Below are 19,059 nucleotides of genomic sequence, written 5' to 3' on the forward strand. Positions count from 1 at the left end.
GGCCCGGCGGCGGGGCGAGCGCGGCGTCTGGCCGTCTTCTCTCCGCCGCGGAGCAAAGGGGGGCCAGGGAAGCGGCCGGGTCGGCGTCGAGGAGCGGCCCGGGAGGTCCCGGAGGCCCGGGCGGCAGAGGAGGAGCAGGCGGCCCCGGGCCGGGGAGCGGAGGCCCGGGCGGCCCCGCAGGCAGGATGAGCCTGACACCGAAGGAGCTCTCGAGCTTGCTGAGCATCATCTCGGAGGAGGCGGGCGGCGGCAGCACGTTCGAGGGCCTGTCCACCGCCTTCCACCACTACTTCAGCAAGGCCGACCACTTCCGCCTGGGCTCGGTGCTCGTGATGCTGCTGCAGCAGCCCGACCTGCTGCCCAGCGCGGCGCAGCGCCTCACCGCGCTCTACCTGCTCTGGGAGATGTACCGCACCGAGCCGCTCGCCGCCAACCCCTTCGCCGCCAGCTTCGTCGCGCACCTGCTCAACCCCGCGCCGCCTGCCCGCGGCGGCCAGGAGCCCGACCGGCCCCCGCTCTCAGGTACCCCGGGACTGCGAGCAGCGCGGGTAGTTAGGGTCGCCAGCTTCCACTGCGCGCCTTGGGCGCTCTCCCGCGAGGCACAGGAGTCTCTTGTTGAGATGATCATCCCTTCCCTCGTCCCCACAAAACTAAAATATGCAGAGGTGGTAGCTTAATTAAAACTCGTGGCCCCAGAAGTGACTTTTCTTACCTGTAGCCATCAAACTTTACAGTGCAGTGTAGGGATTGGCATTTTTAGTGTCTCAAGTAATGTTCAGCTTTTTATGGCCCCCCCGTCCCCAGGTGCGTGAAGTTACAAGTAATGACACCCTGGATCTGCATCCGGTTTCAGTCTGAGACAGTAAATGCAGGTCAAAATTTAGAACGTAAGGAAGTTGTAGTAGAGAAGTAGACATTAAAGTACTTAAGGGACTTAGCAGCTGCAATCCTTGATCATGTGATGGGGGTAAAGGATGGAAGGTAGTCTTGGATTCACGTCTGGAGTAGAAAAGGTAGGACTATACTGGATATATATATATATATATATATTTTCATTTCTTTTTTTTTTAAGAGAGGTTTTTGCTCTAGGGCATGTGTGCTCACTGAAAAGACAGAGAGAGACAGAAAGCAAGAGATCACCCCCAGCGGGGATGGCCTCTCCCCGGATTTTGGGATTTTGGGCACGCATGCATACACACACACATGCACACACACACCTGCTCTGCATGAGTTTTAAGCTACTGGATCTGGGACTTGAACCGCCAATAACTGTGTGAAAGTCTAGCGATGTATCCATGCTATCTACTGGTCCCACCACTGGATATTATTTATAATGCACTTGTTCAACCTTGGTGAACTTGAAGCAGTGGGGAAGATACAAGACTGCATTTCTTTTTAAGCTCAGGCAGCATACGCTTTAGGAGATTTACTCTAGGGAATGAGCCCTACCTGGAAGAGGAAGGCCCCTAGAGGATGAGTAGTGATACTGGGATCTGGAAGGACCAGTGATCTTACAGCCCTTACCCAGTGGGAGAACAGGGCATACTGCTGTAGTAAATCAAGGAGAAAGCAGATTTGGGGCTTAATACCAGAGATTTGATCCCCTCCCCAACACATACAGAAGGCTAGTTCCTGTCTGACCACCTTTCTGGACCTAAAACACCTTTATTTAAGGGCAGCCTTCTACTCAACTTTCCCAGCAGTTACTGGCAGAGAATAAAGAAAAGCATTTCTGAACTCTGTGGTTTTCACTATCTGTTTTTGCCTACATAGGCCTCAGCCCTTACAGATATTGAGGCACTTCCGAAAATTAAGATCTTAATAGTTTCAAAACCTGAAGTCTCATTGACAGTGCCATAGATCATAGAAATTCAGGTCAGATATTAAATTACATAGTGCATATATATCTATATCTATTTCTATATGTGTACTTAGTTAACTGGAACTTGTCTTTAAAAATATGTAGGTCAAAGGGGCAAGTAGCAAATGCTAATTTATACCAAATTGAAGTTAATTTGTAAAAGTAACACTTAGAGAAATCGTTATACATTTTTGTTTACAGGATTTTTACCCCCTATAACGCCACCAGAAAAGTTTTTCCTTTCCCAGCTAATGCTGGCACCCCCAAGAGAACTCTTCAAAAAGACGCCTCGCCAGATTGCACTCATGGACGTTGGGAACATGGGCCAGTCTGTGGACATTAGTGGGCTCCAGTTAGCCTTGGCCGGTAAGGAGGAGTCCGTGGTTGGGCATTTTTTGGTGGTAGCATCAGGCCTCTTTCCTGGAGGTATTCTACTTAGAATGAGGTTGTGTGTTAAAAGTTCCGTGTCTTCTACAAAAAAGGTAGTTTCAATACTAGATCTTTTTCTTTTTTTAACAAATATTTTTGCAATAAAGTGCATGTGCTTGCTAGAGAGAGATGTGAGAAGGAAAGTCAAAAGTCTCTTCTCCCATGATCTTGGGCACACATGCACACGACACCCAGTGTGATTTTTCAAACCACTGGGTCTGGGACTGGAACTGTGGTCGGCCATGTGAGAGTCTGGTGACATAACAACTACCCCATCTGTTGGCCCCTTCCAGCATGTTTTTCAAACTACCAAGTTTGGGACTCCAGTGGCGCAGTTGGCCATGTGAGGGCCACTGCCTTAACCCCCAGCCATTTGCTGGTTCTGCAGTGTATTGATGATGCCTCACCTTAGACTTATACCTGTGAGATTTGGCTTTCGCTGGAAGGTGAAATGTTTTGATAAACTTTCTGTTTTTTGGAATATTCTGAATCTCATTTTTTTTTTTTTTTGGAGAGGTTTTTGCTATAGGGTGCGTGCGCTCATCTGACAGGCAGACAGAGACAGACAGAAAGCAAAAAATCACCCCCCAGGGGGGATGACCATGCCACAGTCCCTTCTCCTCCATTCTCCTCTCGGGATCTTGGGCACGCACGCACACGTGCCTGGCGTGTTTTACGCCACCAGGTCCGGGACTTGAACCGTGGTCAACTTCGTGGGAGTCCAGCGACATAGCCATTACACTAACTGCTAGTCCCTCACTTTTTTTTTTTAAATTTACCAGAGAGTACTCGCACCTGTGGGACGGGGGAGAAATTGCCTCTCATGGGGCATGGTCATGCCACAATCCTGTCTCCTTCATTTTTTTCCTCCTGTTGGAATTTTGAACACATGTATACACGTACTTGGCATGTTTTGCAAGTCACTGGTTTAGGATTTAAACGATGTAGCTGGCCATATGGGATCCAGCTCCCTTAACCACTAGGCCACAGTCTGGCTCCTGAATCTCACTTTTTAACTATTGAGTTTAACAATATAACAGGCACTAGACTCCCACGTGGCTGACTGCAGTTTGAGTCCTGGACCTGGCAGCTTGCTTTCCCTCTTTCTTTCTGGTGAACATATGTGCCCTATAGCAAATTAAATAATAATAATAAATAATTTAAAAAAATACACTATAACAGTGGTTATTTTCTGAAGCCCCAAGAAATCTTTTTAACACTGAAGGTTGAAGGTACACAGAAGTACTTATTAGCCACTAGTGGCAGATAGATCTAAGAACAGAAGTAAAATGATTGTTTTCCTAAAGATAGTTTGAAAACTGGATACAGAAGTGATAGGCAATTTCAATCACATTAGGTGTCTTCAGAGGTGATGTATATTCTGGTGGCTCAAGTTTCTCACTGTAATGAATACAGTGAGTCAGGTGTGAGCTCCCTTCCAACTCGTGACGTGAGTCAGCCTGTGAAAGGTGTGTCAAGCACAGAAAGGAGTGTACCAGCAGACCCAGAGGTGGCAGAGACCGAAGCTGTCCTGAGCATTCGTTCTCACAGTGCCCAAAACCAGGGCAGAACCCACACCTCTGCCACAGAGGCCTGAGATCCACGTCTTACAGGGACATTTGTGGACTCAACGCTGTATACACTTAGGGATGATGCAGGTCCTATTTTCTCAGCTTTAAAGAAACAGACAATAATAACTTCAAGGGGCGGAGTTGAACCCCGTCAATAGCAGCAGTGTTCCTTTCAGATTTTTTTTTTGGAGAGGTTTTTGCTATAGGGCACGTGCGCTTGCCAGACAGAGAGAAACAGAGAGATAGAAAGCAAGAAATCACCCCCCAGGGGGGACGGTCATGCTGCAATCCATTCTCCTCCATTCTCCTCTTGGGATCTTGGGCACGCACGCATACACACACGCACGCATACACGCACACGTGCCTGGAGTGAATTCAAGCCGCGGTCGACTACATGGGAGTCCACTGACATAGTCATTACGCCAACTGCTGGTCCCCAGAATTTTTTTTATTAAATATTTATGACAGACACCTGCTAATTATTTTACACAATTTGCCAATTAAATTTTTTTCCTATGTCTTGGTCAATGATATGTTATCTTTTTGTATTTCAGTAAAATCTGAGATGAAAAAGGGCATCGCAGGTTAGATTTTATTGTAGTTAATAACATCTTGGTATTCATTGAATAAGGCTGAACCTCTTGTCGTATGTCAAAGGTATCTTTTCATGACCCTGGGCTTTTTTCCCACTGGGTTGATGATCTTTTATTGACTTTTATAGTTCTTTGAATCAGGAGTTTAGCTGTTTTTTAAAAAATGACAAGATCTGAAATATGGCAATTCATAAAGCATTACATTTACATTTAAAAAATTATATAATAGAATGAATATTTTGCATCGGCCATCCAGGTTAAGAAAACAAATATTTTCAGGGCCTAGTGGCTCCCTGCATGTCTTTTCCTGTTGCTGCTCCTACTCACGTTTCTGGTGTCACTTGCCTGACCTTTTTTTTGTTTTGTTTTTCTTTTGAGAGATTTTTGCTATAGGGCACATGTGCTCGCTGGAGAGGCAGCAGAAAGAGAGAAAGTGAGAATCATCCCCCGGGGGGGTGGCCATGCCACAATCCCTTCTCCACCATTCTCTCAGGATTTGGGTATGTACGCACATTTCCCTGGCGTGAGTTTCAGGCTGCCAGGTCCAGGACTCAGACCATGGTTGGCCATGTGGGAGTCAGGACTTTAACCATTATGTCTCCTGCTGACCCCACTCACCTGACTTTCGTGATAAGCTTTTTCAGTGTGCTTTATGGCCTTGCCTCCTGTACCTGCCTACAGTTTTGCTGCCCTTGAGCAGTGCATATATGGGGTCGGACCGTATTGTTCTGCAATCTCCCTTGGATGTTATTTGAGAGAATCTGTTGATGGCATGTATTAATAACCACAGTGACTGCTCTCATTGCTGTCATGTCCCGTTCATGCGGTAGAATCTCAAGTTCTTTATCTTCAGTGCTGCTGATGGACATACTGCCACCATAAACGTCCACGTACATTCTTCTGGGACACGTGTGAGAGTGTCTTGAGTGGGAAGAGATACAGCTGCAAAGCTTTACTGGGTACTATTTTCCAAAGTTGCTTAGCTATTTCCCTAGCAGCAGTGCGTGAGGACCTTATGTGCTCTGGTTTTGTTGGTTAATTTTTGCCCATCAGGTGGGTGTGTAATAGTATCTTGTGTTTTAACTGCATTTTACCCGGTTACTAATGGAAAAAGTATCAATCCTCTTTGACTCTATCCAGCTCCAGTTCCCACCTCTGTGACACTGGACTTTTTGTAAAATGCCTTTTAACGTCATTAGTTCATTTTTTCCCTCTATTGGATTTTCTCTTAATTGATTTGTAAGAGTTTGAAACTTGCATACATATGCTGAATCTGGCTCTGTGTACGTGTGTGTGTTGCAGTTTTTCCCAGGTAGGAGCTTGTCTGTTCACTCTCCTTATGGTGCCCTCAGTTTTAAAAATGTCTCGTATCTCTTTTCAGAACGTCAGTCTGAACTGCCAACCCAAAGTAAAGCCAGCTTCCCCAGCATTCTCAGTGACCCAGACCCCGATTCCTCCAATTCTGGATTTGATAGCTCTGTTGCTTCTCAGATCACAGAAGCTCTAGTCAGTGGACCAAAGCCACCTATTGAAAGTAGGTATATATATAAATTTTATACTTTTGGTTTTAGTTTGTCAGCATCTCCTGGAATGTCTGTTTTTGAGAAATCTTATTTTCACTGGTACTTGAATTGAATGTGAAACTTTGTACTATAGTGTCTAGAATCTAGTAGAGATACTCAGTGAAAATTAGTTTTTTTAAAAAAAATTATATACCTAGTTGTTTATTACGTAGCTATCATAAGCATACCTGAAGATAAAATTTTGATTTTACTGAAATGAGTCTATTTTTGTAGACTCTACTGCTATTTTATTTTATACCTCTCTTGTAATCTTACCATTTTCATTCTCCATTTTAAAGTTTTCCTGATCTTAGATCTTCGTGTGAGTTTGTGTGTGGTGTATTTGTGCTCATACGTGAATGTATGTGGTGTTTGACGAAGTTTTGCAGCCTCCTGAGCAGCTGGGACCACAAGTACATGCTACCATGCCCTGCCCTTTTTTTTTTGTTTTTTTCCCCTTGGAGAGATTTTTGCTATAGGGCACATCATGCACTCACTGGATAGACAGAGAGATAGAAAGTGAGAAGTCACCCCCCCCCCGCATGGCCATACCATAGACCCTACTCATCTGTTTTCCTCCTGGGATCTTTGGCACACAAGCACATAAGTTCAGTGTGAGTTTGAAGCCATGGGATCCAGGATTCGAACTGTGGTTGGCCATGTGGGAGCCCAGTGACAAAACTGCCTCATCATCTGCTGGTCCCCCATGCCCAGCTTTTGAGGATTGGGAACCGAACCTGGGCTCCCATGTGGCCTCAGCCTGCTGAGCAGCAGCATTCAGCATGTGCCATTATGGCTGGACCCTTACATCTCTCATTTACTTTCATTTAAAAAAAAAATCCTAGGGACCAGCAGTTAGCGTAATGGCTATGTCGCTAGACTCCCATGTAGTCGACTGAGGTTCGTGTCCCGAACCCGGTGGCTTAAAACTCACACCGGGTGCATGTGCGTGTGTGCCCAGGATCCCGAGAGGAGAATGGATGAGAAAGGATTGCGGCATGGCCATCCCCCCTGGGGGGTGATTTCTTGCTTTCTGTCTCTCTGTCTCTGTCTGTCTGACGAGCGCACACTCCCTATAGCAAAAACCTCTAAAAAAAAAAAAACCTATTAAATTTGAAATAATATAGTTATTTTAGGCTCTGTGGTTTTAGTAGTGAAAGCATGCTTTTTGTAGAGGTGTTTTCTTTTTCTTTTTTCTTTTTTTTTTGCTCTAGGGCGCGTGTGCTCGCCAGAAAGAGAGAGACAGACAGAGACAGAAAGCGCCCAGCGTGAGTTTTAAGCTACCGGGTCCAGGACTCGAACTGCGGTCAACTACATGGGAGTTCAGTAACATAGCCATTACACTAACTGCTGGTCCCAAAGCATGTTTTTTGTTTAGGGATAACTTGTTCTCTAAATTGGGTCTTTAGCAAAGAAAAAAAAATGCATCATGACTTTTCCAACGATCCAATAATATGAGGAGTTTGCAGCTTACATGGTGACTTTATTTGCCAGAGAGATAGAAAAGCACTCCCTACCCCCATGGGCCATGGCCATAGAACAGTCCCTTCTCTTGCATCTCTCTCTCTTCTTTTGGGATTTTGGGCACACATGAACATATGTCTGATGTGCTTCTCAAGCCATCAGTCCAAGATGCACTCTGTACAGTCAGCCAGGTGGGATGTGGCCATTTTAAACCACCAAACCACAGGCTGGCCCACATACTTTTTATACCATTGGATTTATAGTAGATTTTTTGGCATAAATGGGTTTACTATTTGAAGTTTCAGCTACTCACAAGTGTGTCTCCACGTCCACAGAATGTAATGGTTTCTATAATACTGTCTGAGGCAGGACTTTGAGTTGCATGGGCCACTAGGAGGGTGTATGAGAAGCACATCACGTTTAATAAGTGAGTCTAGGAAACGCTATGCCTCCCCACCTCATAGGCACTTTATCACATATGTAGTATTTCTCATAAAGTGGGAAAAGCTTTATTTTTCTAGGTGGTTTAAAGAGCAATTAAGATGCTAGTCCTGTGTAAAGACAGTGAAGATGTTTAAGATACAGTAATGATCTTTAGCCAGGAAATAGAGGATCCAATAAGCTAGTCCAGGATAGTAATAAACCACCGTCTGCCCTATTTGGGAACCCAAGTAAGGTGGGAGGGTGGCTGAGTGGAAGTCCTAGCCTGTGTTTATTTTAGTAGGCTTGTCCCTTAGGGGTCAGTGTGGTTTTATGAAACAGCTAAGCGTTGAGTCACTTCACTTTCCTCTTGTACTTTTATGGAAATGAATGTGGTATTAGAGAGTTGATGGATTTACACAAGTCTCGCCGATACAGTCGGAAACGTCTAACGTTAACTATACTTTTTCTCCCTTTGCCATTTCATCTCCATGTAATTTGGCACTTGAAAGTCATAAGCTGCAAAGATAAAACTAGTACAACCCACAGTGGTCTCTGAACAAAGTGGTGGTAACTAAGCATGGGGTGAGGAGGGCAAGGAGTGCGTCCGGGTCTGCTGATAGGGTCTGGTTGCTATGGGTGGTAGTCATGCTTGAATTCAGAGTGGTCAGCTCACAGTCATTCTTTCCTCTGGTACCTGCTGTTACATTGTGCTTTTTTTGTGTTGCTTTTTCCTCCTTCACTTTGTAGTGTGTGAAACCCTGACTTTCGCTATTGTTCCTGTTTCTTCAGGTAGTCCTTATTAAAGAGGCGTTTGCGACTTAATGAAGTGGACTGTGTGTGTTATGTGTACTGATGTTAGCGTTCTGAGAAACAGTCAAATCTTACTGCTTTCTTTACAGGCCATTTTCGGCCAGAGTTTATTCGTCCACCACCTCCACTCCACATCTGTGAGGACGAATTGGCATGGCTAAATCCCACGGAGCCTGATCACACGATCCAATGGGATAAATCAATGTGCGTTAAGAACAGCACAGGTGTGGAGATCAAGCGAATAATGGCCAAAGCCTTTAAAAGCCCCTTATCTTCTCCCCAGCAAACACAGGCATGTACTTGGAAACATTTTCTTATCTTTAATCTACCCAGAGTTTATTCTGGTTCTTCATAAAGTGATCATGAGCCCTATTCTAGTATGAGCCAGCAGTAAGAAGATCCCAAGGTCTCCGGGTCCCCGCAGTGTGCTGCCTTTACTCTGGGAAATTTTGCTCTGGTGGGGCAGGGTCTGCTGACAAAGGGGTCTAGCTTTCATTGGCCACTCTGCCCCTAGGAGAGGGAGATCAGAACCAGGCTCCCGCCATATGCCCTCCAGGCCCTTCATGTGCATTGTTAGATTGTGGCTGGGCAACAGCTCTTCTGAGGAAAGTGGAATCCTCCATGTTTTATAGAAGGGGAAAGTGAGGCCCAGGGAAGGGGAACCAGCCATTACACAGCTGGTCCCTGGTGGATTCAAGATTAAAAATGGCTCCTGATGCTTCCAGGTGTATGACTGCATGACTTCCCTTAGGAAAAAGCAACGAGACCCTCATAGCAGGTTTCTGATTGTTGAATTTTATTCAGTTTGGGTACTTTCAAGTTAGAATTTCTCAGAATCGATTGACATTACCAATTTAGTTCACCCAAAATACCGTTGTGGTTGTAGTTCATTTTACTCAGTGGACCGTCCTGAAACAGTCCACTGTGGCATGAAGTAGATAAGGAAAAGGGCACAGAAACAGAAAAAGTACTTACTTGGCAGGACAAAAACATTGTTTTTGAAGATACAGTTACTTGAATTGTAAAGTGTGGGTGTGACTTGACCCTACTTGCTGGTGACCCGAGTGGCCACTGTCCCTGTCCTGATGGGGGAGTGAGGAGGGAGGCTTTTTCTGATGTTCCTTGATTCTCTGTGATTTGTGCTTTGGGGACTAGATGGTGATTTAGGCTAGTGTTGGTTATTAATAAATGAAAGAAAAATTCTACAAAGGACTGAGGGTGATGACATTGTTACCACCAGACATTATTGTACCCAGCCATACATATAATATGGAGTCTTGTTGCAGGTCCAGGAAGAGGAATCACTAGCATGTCTATAAAAGATCGTGAATGTGTTTAAATATCTTCACACTTTAAATGTAAATTTGAAAACATGGTGATTATGGATTCGAGGGAAGAAATTTATGCAATTAGTACAGATAAATTTTATAGCTTTATATGTAAAATACTTGTTTTTCTAAATATGGAAATTTTTTTCTAATTTGATTCAAGAACCTTTCTCTCTAAATATTTGGTGGTTGCTTATTAGCTCCTTGGAGAGTTGGAGAAAGATCCCAAACTTGTCTACCATATTGGCCTCACTCCAGCCAAGCTTCCTGACCTGGTGGAAAACAACCCTCTAGTGGCCATAGAGATGTTGCTGAAGTTAATGCAGTCAAGTCAGATCACGGAGTATTTCTCTGTCCTGGTCAACATGGACATGTCCTTACATTCGATGGAAGTTGTGAATCGGTAAGTTCCCTCTTTGATCAGATGTGTGGAGAATCTACAACAGATCCTGACTAAATGGCTGTAAGGGACAAACTGAACACCTGTTCTGATATCGGTAGCCTAAGATAACCCATTAACGAAATGATCTGGGCCAGCAGTGTTCACTGCATGTGAGCTTAGCATCCCTGAGTAAGAACTCAGAGGACAGCATTTTGAACATATCTAGCATAAATGACATTTATTTCCCTCTGCATAGTTGTATCTTCTTTACCTCATACAAAATAGGTAATATACTAGCTGTTTTTTCCTAATGACTGCCAGCACAGTATGGAAAAGTGTGGGTCTTGAGAGCTGAGAGATCCTGGAATGCCATTGTGGAGCCATGCAGTCTTCGTGACCTTTCAGTCCGAGCCACCTTAGTCCGCTGTCCCTGTCAGGGAAGTGGCGCAGCGCCCCCTTCTGTATGTGCTCTGTACAGCACTCTCGTGTATTACTTTCCTTACACGGGGCTTAATTTCACCCATGCACGAGATGGGGCAGGGTAGGAGGGAGGCATGATACAGTACACCCAACGGGGTCTTGACACCACAGCCACGCCAAGCCAGCCCTGGACCATGAGCATGTGTGTGCCTGGTGTACGCAGAGCTCTCTGGTGTAAACCTGGAAACTTCTCATGTGGTTCAGCCTTACCACTGCACCTCCTCCGCCCTCTTACAAATATATTAGATAAATTACAAGGCCTGAGGGGGTTGGCTTGAGAGCCATCTGTCTTATTTTTATGGTGTTTACATGTAGGTGGCCTTGGGTCCAGGTTCGCCTGGCAGTTCGGATTGAGGCTTGTATCCTGAACTGCCTTTCATGTGGTGGCCTGTTTGGGGTAAATTATATGATCCTTCTAGTCTGTGGCAAAATCTCTTGAGTACCAGGCAGTTAACCACCACCACATTGTTGTAGGTTAGGGATTTTTTTTTTTTAAACCTACTTGAAAACTGAGCTGAAGAATGTGTTGTCAGTTGGCTGGTGAAAAGTAGCCTGGGTGGAAGCTGAATGGCTACAAATGTGTACCCGTGTGGTTTTCCGAGGGTAAGAGAGGGAGGGGGCAACAGGTTTTTTAATTAATTTTTAATGTTTCTGCTTGCACTGGCAAAACTGGCTAGCTGCTTATCGAAAACATGCTGCCTCATTTCTGCCTTTCCTCCCTCTTTCATCCAGACTCACTCACTCCTTCAGTGGCTGAATTCTATTCAAGTCCTAGGGATTGAGCAAGTTCGGAATGCTTACCTCTAACCCCTGCCTGTGCTCTCGTAGCAGTTACTGTCTTTCCAGATGTTTGTGCATCACTTATCCGTATGGTGGACCTTCGAGGACAAGGCCGTGTTGTCTCTCCCGGTTCACCACAGTGCATTGTCCCCGAGTGTGAAACAGACTTACTGCTGACACACAGATCTCGAGTGACTGCAGCAGCCCTTTCTTGGAGCACTAGTTTCTGTGTGTCTTATGGGAGAGTGTTTCAAGGTCACTAAGTATAGAAGAGGTTTAGAGTCTGCTTTGGGGAATGTACACTTTAGCATAGTGGCAAATGCTTTTCAACAGCAAACCCTGTTTAATGAGACTCAGCATTTCCCAGACTACCTCAGCAGTCAGCATGGAATTCCCACTTCCCCTCTACTTCCCCCACCCCAGCATTCCATGGAACCCTTTGGAAAACCAGTCTTGACCTTCAAAACTCAAATCCGACCCTGAGTCACCATCACACGGCTCGTTACATCCCAGCCAGGTCTTTCCCATTGTGTGCTGGCATGTACCTTGCCTGTACCTTGCCTGGTTCCAAGTCTTTATGCAGTTTACCCAGTTAACAGGGGGACCAGCAGTTAGTGTAATGGCTATGTTGCTGGACTCCCACGTAGTCGACCGCGGTTCGCGTCCCGGACCCAGTGGCTTAAAACTCAACGCTGGGTGCGTGTGTGTGTGTGCCCAAGATCCTGAGAGGAGAATGGAGGACAGGAACACTTCTTAGGTTCAGTTTAAGTCACTTGCTCTTGAAGGCTTTCCTCCAAGTCTTCTCATATTATTCTTGGCTATCTGTTGTACTGTTTGCATACCTCTTTCTGCCTCTCATGGAGTTACACAAGGTCATGAAAATGGAATTAAAATGTTCATTTTGGTACAAAAAAAAATTGAAAGCCATGTGCAGTTTTTCTATAATGTGCATTTTCCAAGAACTTTTTGAAGACCTACCCCCCCATACATTATAGAGATTTAGTAAGTTATTAAAAAAGTGAGTATTTGAGTCATCAGAAAAGTCATGACATATTTTTGTATAGAAAACAGAAAAAGACATTATGACTTTTTAAAAAAATTTAATTTATTCATTTATTTTAATTTGACCAGAGAGACACATACGGGGTGTGTGTGTGTGTGTGTGTGTGAAAATGAGAAGGCAAGCCACCAGGTCCAGGACTTGAACCATGGTTGCCAATGTGCGAGTGTCTAGCACCTTAACCACCACGCCACCTGCTGGTCCCCATTATGACTTTTCTGACTACCCAATAATTGCCAAGGTTATTGCAACTTGAAAGATATTAAACCATGATAGCCAAGAACACTTGGGGACATAGTGCTTAAAACGGAAACATTTGCTTTGTGAGTAATTTCAATGTGTAAGGCTAAGTACAGACAGGAAAAGTGAGAGTCACTCAAGGAGAGGGGGGTATGGATCTCCATTTTATCTGTATATTTAAAATATACTTTAAACTAGGGTCACATATCAAAAATTTTCACCAAAAGATCAAAGGACATTTTAGACTTTATGGTGAACTATTGTAACATTAACAAATAAAATTGACAGCCCAAATTTCTTTCTTTTTTTAAATAGACTAACAACAGCTGTTGATCTACCTCCTGAATTTATTCACCTTTATATCTCAAACTGTATCTCTACTTGTGAACAAATTAAGGATAAATATATGCAGGTGCGTAACAGAAATTTTTGTAAATTTTATAAATACTTTCCAGGAAGATGGGTATACTAAAATGTATTTTCTCTCTTTTTTTTAGAATCGCTTGGTACGTCTTGTGTGTGTCTTTCTCCAATCCTTGATACGTAACAAAATTATTAACGTACAGGACTTGTTTATAGAAGTGCAGGCTTTCTGTATTGAATTCAGTAGGATACGAGAAGCTGCTGGCCTTTTCCGGTTATTGAAGACATTGGATACTGGGGAGACACCTTCTGAGACCAAAATGTCCAAATAACACATCAGAGCTACCCATTGTCAGCTGTACTGTGATTTAATTCTTCAAACTGTTAAAATCCTGAGTGGATTGCTTGGTCTAATGCATATAAACAATATTTTGTATCTACTTAAAGCAGTTTTGCTTTCTTGGATGACCTTTTCCTTTAGCTGAATTTGGGTAAGAACTTGAAAAAAATTTGTCTTCCTGGTGAGAAACGGTTACCCCGAAAAGTGACCGCAAAAAATAAGACGAGGTTTCTCAGCACTGCAGAACACAGTGCCTGGTTTTGCTAAAGGATGAACTACTAGAACTTCTGAAAAGTTGGGAATCTAGTTTTCTGAAGGTTGCAACATTCAAAGTATTTAATGAGAGCAAATGAAAACATTCTTGAGACTTTGTGATACTGCCCTTGAGGTGAAAGCAGCTGCTGGTGGTGATCAAGTGGTAACCAGTGTGCTTCTGTGTGTAGCTCTCCTTAAGCGCAGTCTGAATCAGGGACGAGCTTGTAAAGCAACTTTATCCTTGGGGTGGGGACTTCACAGACAACAGAATACATACATTTTGGGGCCGCTTATAAACATGAGAACTCTTAGAAACCTTTTTTGGGGCTGTGATGGCTGGGATCATCACCTCTTTTTTTTCTTGAGATGGTCTTCTGTTCTTGGTCTGAGACAGCTTTTATCAGTCAGTGCTTTGGGAGGCTGTGTCACCACTGGGAACTGGCCTGTACAGTGCCTGCTGAGGGGTCTCCACTTCCCATCTGTGGAGGGTAGATGTGCTTTTGAGAAGCAGGCGAGCAGGGTGGCTGAGTGGGCTCTCACCTCCCATGTTATTTTGGACAACAGTGCCTCCTATTAAAGTTTTCTTACCAACTCCATTATCTGATGTATCTTTTACTTGAAGAAATCATGAAAAATCCTTTTACTGAGGCACTTCCAAAGCATGTTTATAAGGAAATAGTCTTGTTCAACATGAATTACCCTCCAGTCTAATGCCTAGCAAAAGTTAAACCAAACCTAGTGATTTAAAAATGAATACAAGTACCAACCTTGTAACGCAGTACTCCTAGATTTGTAACACTGTGTGCTTTAGCTGCTCTTATTAAACTAAGGGTTTGCAAAAATCAGCATGTTTCATATAGAGGAGATAATGGCTTAACACCTAGAGAATGGGGGACTGTCTTCAGACAGCTAAAATGATTGCAGCAAGACTGATTTCTCAGTGCCTAAAAGTGGCATCACTGTTTGACATGTTAGCATTGGTTAAAGAAGTTTGCTCCATGGTAAATGACTGGGACCCACTATTTGCTGGCATAACAACTCATGCTGAATGACAATTATCTGACACACGTTTTGTCTAAGGCACAGCACAACCTTGTTGAGCTCAGAACAGCAGATGGCTCTTCATGACACCTGTGGGCCATTTCAAACCACTTTGCCAACAAAAAAATATGCAAATACAAAACATGGCACTAAACACACTGTGAAAAAGACACTTGTTTGCAGTGAGAGCTGAAACAAGGCAGAATGTCCCCACCTGTAACCTCAGTTGGGGATAGGTGCATACAGCAACTCAGACTTCACTTCTGCGATGTCTGGAAATGACTGCAGAAGTGCTGCACTTGATGGTTTGTGGGTTACAAGTTTCAGTATGTTAATTCCGAACCACGTACTCTCATCATCCACAAGTACTGGTGTTTACTTGAAAGAGGGAAGATTTTCAAATTGATTTTAAATAGCTTACAAAGAGTACTTCTGTTTAGAGAACAATTTCATACAAAATAAAACAGTCAAGATTTACATATACAACACCAATGAAAGGTTCTTGCCGAAGCATGTTTAAAAGTAGGTTTACCAAAAGTAAAAGAAAACTACAATCAACTTTGAAGTATCATCAACAGAGTTCAATTTAACTGTCATGTTAAAGCACCTTGAATTCCTAGATCCAGTTTCTAGCTTTGATATATCTTCAAATCACCTGTCCAAAAAGAAAAAAAAAAAAGTTTGGGAACCTAAAATATGCTATTCAAATACTTTTTACATGTTTATTACTCTTAAATATCTTTATAGAAATAGCATTACTCATTTTTTATTCTTTAACAGTACACTAACAGGCCAGCATGTGGCATAGTGGTTAAGATGCCAGACTCCCACGTCTCGGAATACAGTTTGAGTCCTGGACCCAGCACTTGAAACTCAGCCAGATGTGTGCGTGCATGCCCAAAATCGGAGGGGAGATGGGATTATGGCATGGCCATACCCACCTAGGGGGTGATTTCTTGCTGTCTCTGGCGAGTATATGCACTCTATACCAACAATCTCTCAAAACAAAAAAAAGTTCATAAACATTTATACCTAATTTTAAGTAGCACACTTTTATACACATGGATTCACATTCCCACAGAAGATGATGGTGAGACATGTCTACTTTAAATGGTATTTTGATGTCCCTATAACATTCTTAGGGTATCTGGGAAATTAATATATAGGAAGAACTTTATTACATAATTGTTAAAATTCTAGAATCTACTAAGACATTTTACTGATTGCATTTGACATCTGGTCTTTTTATGCAGTCACTGCTGTTCTTAGGAAGATCCCTAAGACACAAGGATTTGACAACTAGAGTCAGTTCACAGGAAGTACTGCCGGGCCCAAGTTTCCCATCAGCCCATCACCAAGCCTACAACTGAAAGGAATGAACTCTAAATGAAAGGAATGCAAATACCCTTTCAATTCACAATTTATGCTTTGCTCTAGTTTTAAAGAGGGCAAATCTCTAGTTGCATGGCTGATTATGACATTGTAGAAATCTTACTTTTGTAACCAGTCATCCAAATACTACTATTTTTGAAAATGAAATGCTGACAGATACTTGTAAATCTTTGGAAAATAAACTAGCTGGAAAAAGTGTAGATGGCTTTGCACACATGCTGAGTCACAGCAGCACCTTGTAAAACTAGCTTTGGTTCAAGCCAACATCCTGTGCTTCAGTAAATCACCGAACCCACAGAAAACGCTTTAGACTAGATACTCACTCCAAGTTCTAGTTAATCCACGTGGGTTTCGGTCTTCATTGAGGAAATAATGTGCTCAAAAGAGACTTGCCAACGAGGCTATCTTACTGGGAACTTGGTTACACTGGTTATTTCATCTAATGGGCACACACCTGTCCCTGAAGGTCTATTATTTTCTGTATGACTAGCAGTTCTTGATCTGCTAAGTTTACCTTACGGTACACAGTTATTTACTATCCACTTAAGCCCCACCGTTGTCTGAGGATCACTGAGTATTTTTTCTCACAAAGAATGCTGCTGAGGACTGCAAGTAGTGTGGTGGTTAAAAGCACTGGACGTCCACAGGGGCAAATGCAGTTCTGGTCCCTGACCCAGTAGCTTGAGAACCACACCAGGGACATGTGTATATGTGCACAAAGTCCTGAGAGGACAATGGAGAAGGGAGAAGTGGCCATGCCCACGAGGTGGGTGGGATTTCTCACTTTCCTTTACTGTCTCTCTCCAGCAAGTGCATGTGCCCTATGGAAAAAAAGCTTAAAAAGAAATAGTGCAGCTGTAGGAATGCCCCATTGGGAAAGCTTTCCTGTGGCATGAACTTCCAACCCGTTACTGAGGTCAGACCAGAGATTCGCTTCAGGAGATTTTGTCATCGTGTGCCCAGAGAGAGCAAACTGCTATAGGACACACTGCAATTCGGCCTTTTATTGTCATCATTCCTCAGCAGCTCCAAGGAGCAATTTTCCAAGAAAGGCTGTATGTTCAAGGTCCCTAAAAAGATAGCATGGGAGAAATTATTACCTGCCAAATGGCGCCACGTTGTTGCACCTCTCTGGCCCTTGGTGGTTTTCCGCGGGGAAGCCTGGACCATCAGTCTGCACACTGAGAAGTGAAGAAGCCAGACAGGAAGGCAGGGTCAGGCAGCATGGTCACGGACACTCAGCTTCTTTCATGCTGCCACCTATGTTTTCAATGTTAAAAAAAAAGAATACTGTTTTAAATTACATGTGCACTAACGCTTTCATGCCAATTGTTAAGAAAGTAATTACTGCCACAAATAATACAGCCAAACTATAATGAAGTCTCTGATTTAGTATACTCATCTACATTCCCCCAATTCCCATTATCTTATCAAACTTTAAAGTTTTGGCAAAATTCTGTTGATTCTTTATTGTACTTATTTACATCTCAAAAATCTATCAAAGGAAACTCAAAGTACTGAAGACTTCCTTTTTTCTAAATTTCTATTTGGTATCAAAAACTTCTGGGACCATCAGTTAGCATAATGGCTATGTTGCTGGACTCCCATGTAGTCAACCGCGGTTCGAGTCCCGGACCTGGTGGCTTAAAACTCAAATGGGTGCGTGTATGCGCGTGCCCAAGATCCCGAGAGGAGAATAGAGAAGAGATTATGGCGTGGCATCCCCCCTAGGGGGTGATTTCTCGCTTTCTGTCTTGTCTGTCTCTGTCTTTCTGGCGAGCACACATGCCAAAAAACCCCTCAAAAAAAAAAAAAAAAAAAACTTATGTTTTGGGGACCAGCAGATGTCATAATGATTATGTCACTGGACTCTCATGTATTTGACTGCAGTTTGAGTCTGGACCTGGCAGCTTAAAATTCACGCCAGGCATGCCCAAAGTCCTCAGAGGAGAATGGAGGAGAAGGGATTGTGGCATGGCCATCCTCCCAGGGAGTGATTTCTCCTCTTCTGTCTCTCTGTCTGTCTGGTGAGTGCACACACCCTATAGCAAAAATCTTTCTTAAAAAAAATAATCCAAAAAACCAACAAGAAAAACCCTTCTGTTTCTAGAGCTAAGACTCATTTACTAACTTATTTTATTTATAATTTAGTGTTCAAACTTTTGAATTAAGAAAAACCTATTTGGAGCCAGTGCCATGTCCTAGTGTTTAATGAGCTGGATCCCACATGGCCAACCATGTGGTTCAAATCTCAGCCTCTGCAGCTTGAAAAACATGCTGGGTGCATATCTGTGTGCCCAAAGTACCCACAGCATGGAGATATAGAGAAGAGACTGTGGTGTGGTGCTTTCTCCATCTAAAAAAAAAAGGACAACATGTATTTGATAGCAGATAAAGAAATCACATTTCTGTAATTATCAAAAAGAACTTACCTTGGGACCAGCAGTTAGCGTAATGGCTATGTTGCTGGACTCCCACGTAGTCAACTGCAGTTTGAGTCCCAGACCTAGTGGCTTAAAATTCATGCCGGGCACATGTGCATGCGTGCCCAAGATTCCGAGAGGAGAGTGGAGGAGAAGGCACTGCAACGTGGCCATAATCCCCAAGGGGTGATTTCTCGCTTTCTGTCTCTGTCTGTCTGGCCAGCGCACACACCGTATAGCAAAAACCTCTCCCAAAACAAAA

The 19,059-nt window shown here is 43.5% G+C and overlaps 2 protein-coding genes and 1 non-coding gene across 5 annotated transcripts in view; 1 reads left to right on the forward strand and 2 right to left on the reverse strand.

The window, feature by feature from the left end:
* Positions 1-13,999, forward strand: part of CNOT11 (CCR4-NOT transcription complex subunit 11) — a 33,701-nt gene extending 19,702 nt beyond the window's left edge. The window contains exons 3-9 of the mRNA XM_006166615.3: positions 2-522; positions 2,063-2,227; positions 5,836-5,988; positions 8,803-9,005; positions 10,242-10,444; positions 13,299-13,395; positions 13,481-13,999. Coding sequence (XP_006166677.1) covers positions 2-522; positions 2,063-2,227; positions 5,836-5,988; positions 8,803-9,005; positions 10,242-10,444; positions 13,299-13,395; positions 13,481-13,678 — 1,540 coding nt within the window. The 3' untranslated portion in view covers positions 13,679-13,999. The remainder of the gene's footprint in view (position 1; positions 523-2,062; positions 2,228-5,835; positions 5,989-8,802; positions 9,006-10,241; positions 10,445-13,298; positions 13,396-13,480) is intronic.
* Positions 14,000-14,163: 164 nt separating this feature from the next.
* Positions 14,164-19,059, reverse strand: part of RNF149 (ring finger protein 149) — a 37,809-nt gene continuing 32,913 nt past the window's right edge. Inside the window, exons 10-12 of one of the 3 annotated variants that reach the window (XR_003547534.1) lie at positions 17,475-17,634; positions 15,590-15,637; positions 14,164-15,360 (exon numbers count right to left, since the gene is read on the reverse strand). The gene's annotated coding sequence lies outside the window, so the exon portion shown is untranslated. Of the gene's footprint in view, positions 15,638-17,474; positions 17,665-19,059 lie in introns of all 3 variants that reach the window. The other 2 variants (XR_003547535.1, XR_003547533.1) reach the window with 2 other exon arrangements.
* LOC114005701 (small nucleolar RNA SNORD89) lies at positions 17,285-17,398 on the reverse strand. The gene has a single exon (XR_003547541.1). It is a non-coding gene; the product is annotated as a small nucleolar RNA SNORD89 (small nucleolar RNA).

Source organism: Tupaia chinensis, unplaced genomic scaffold (assembly GCF_000334495.1).
Source record: "Tupaia chinensis unplaced genomic scaffold, TupChi_1.0 Scaffold144276_1, whole genome shotgun sequence".
NCBI classification, from domain to species: Eukaryota; Metazoa; Chordata; class Mammalia; order Scandentia; family Tupaiidae; genus Tupaia; species Tupaia belangeri.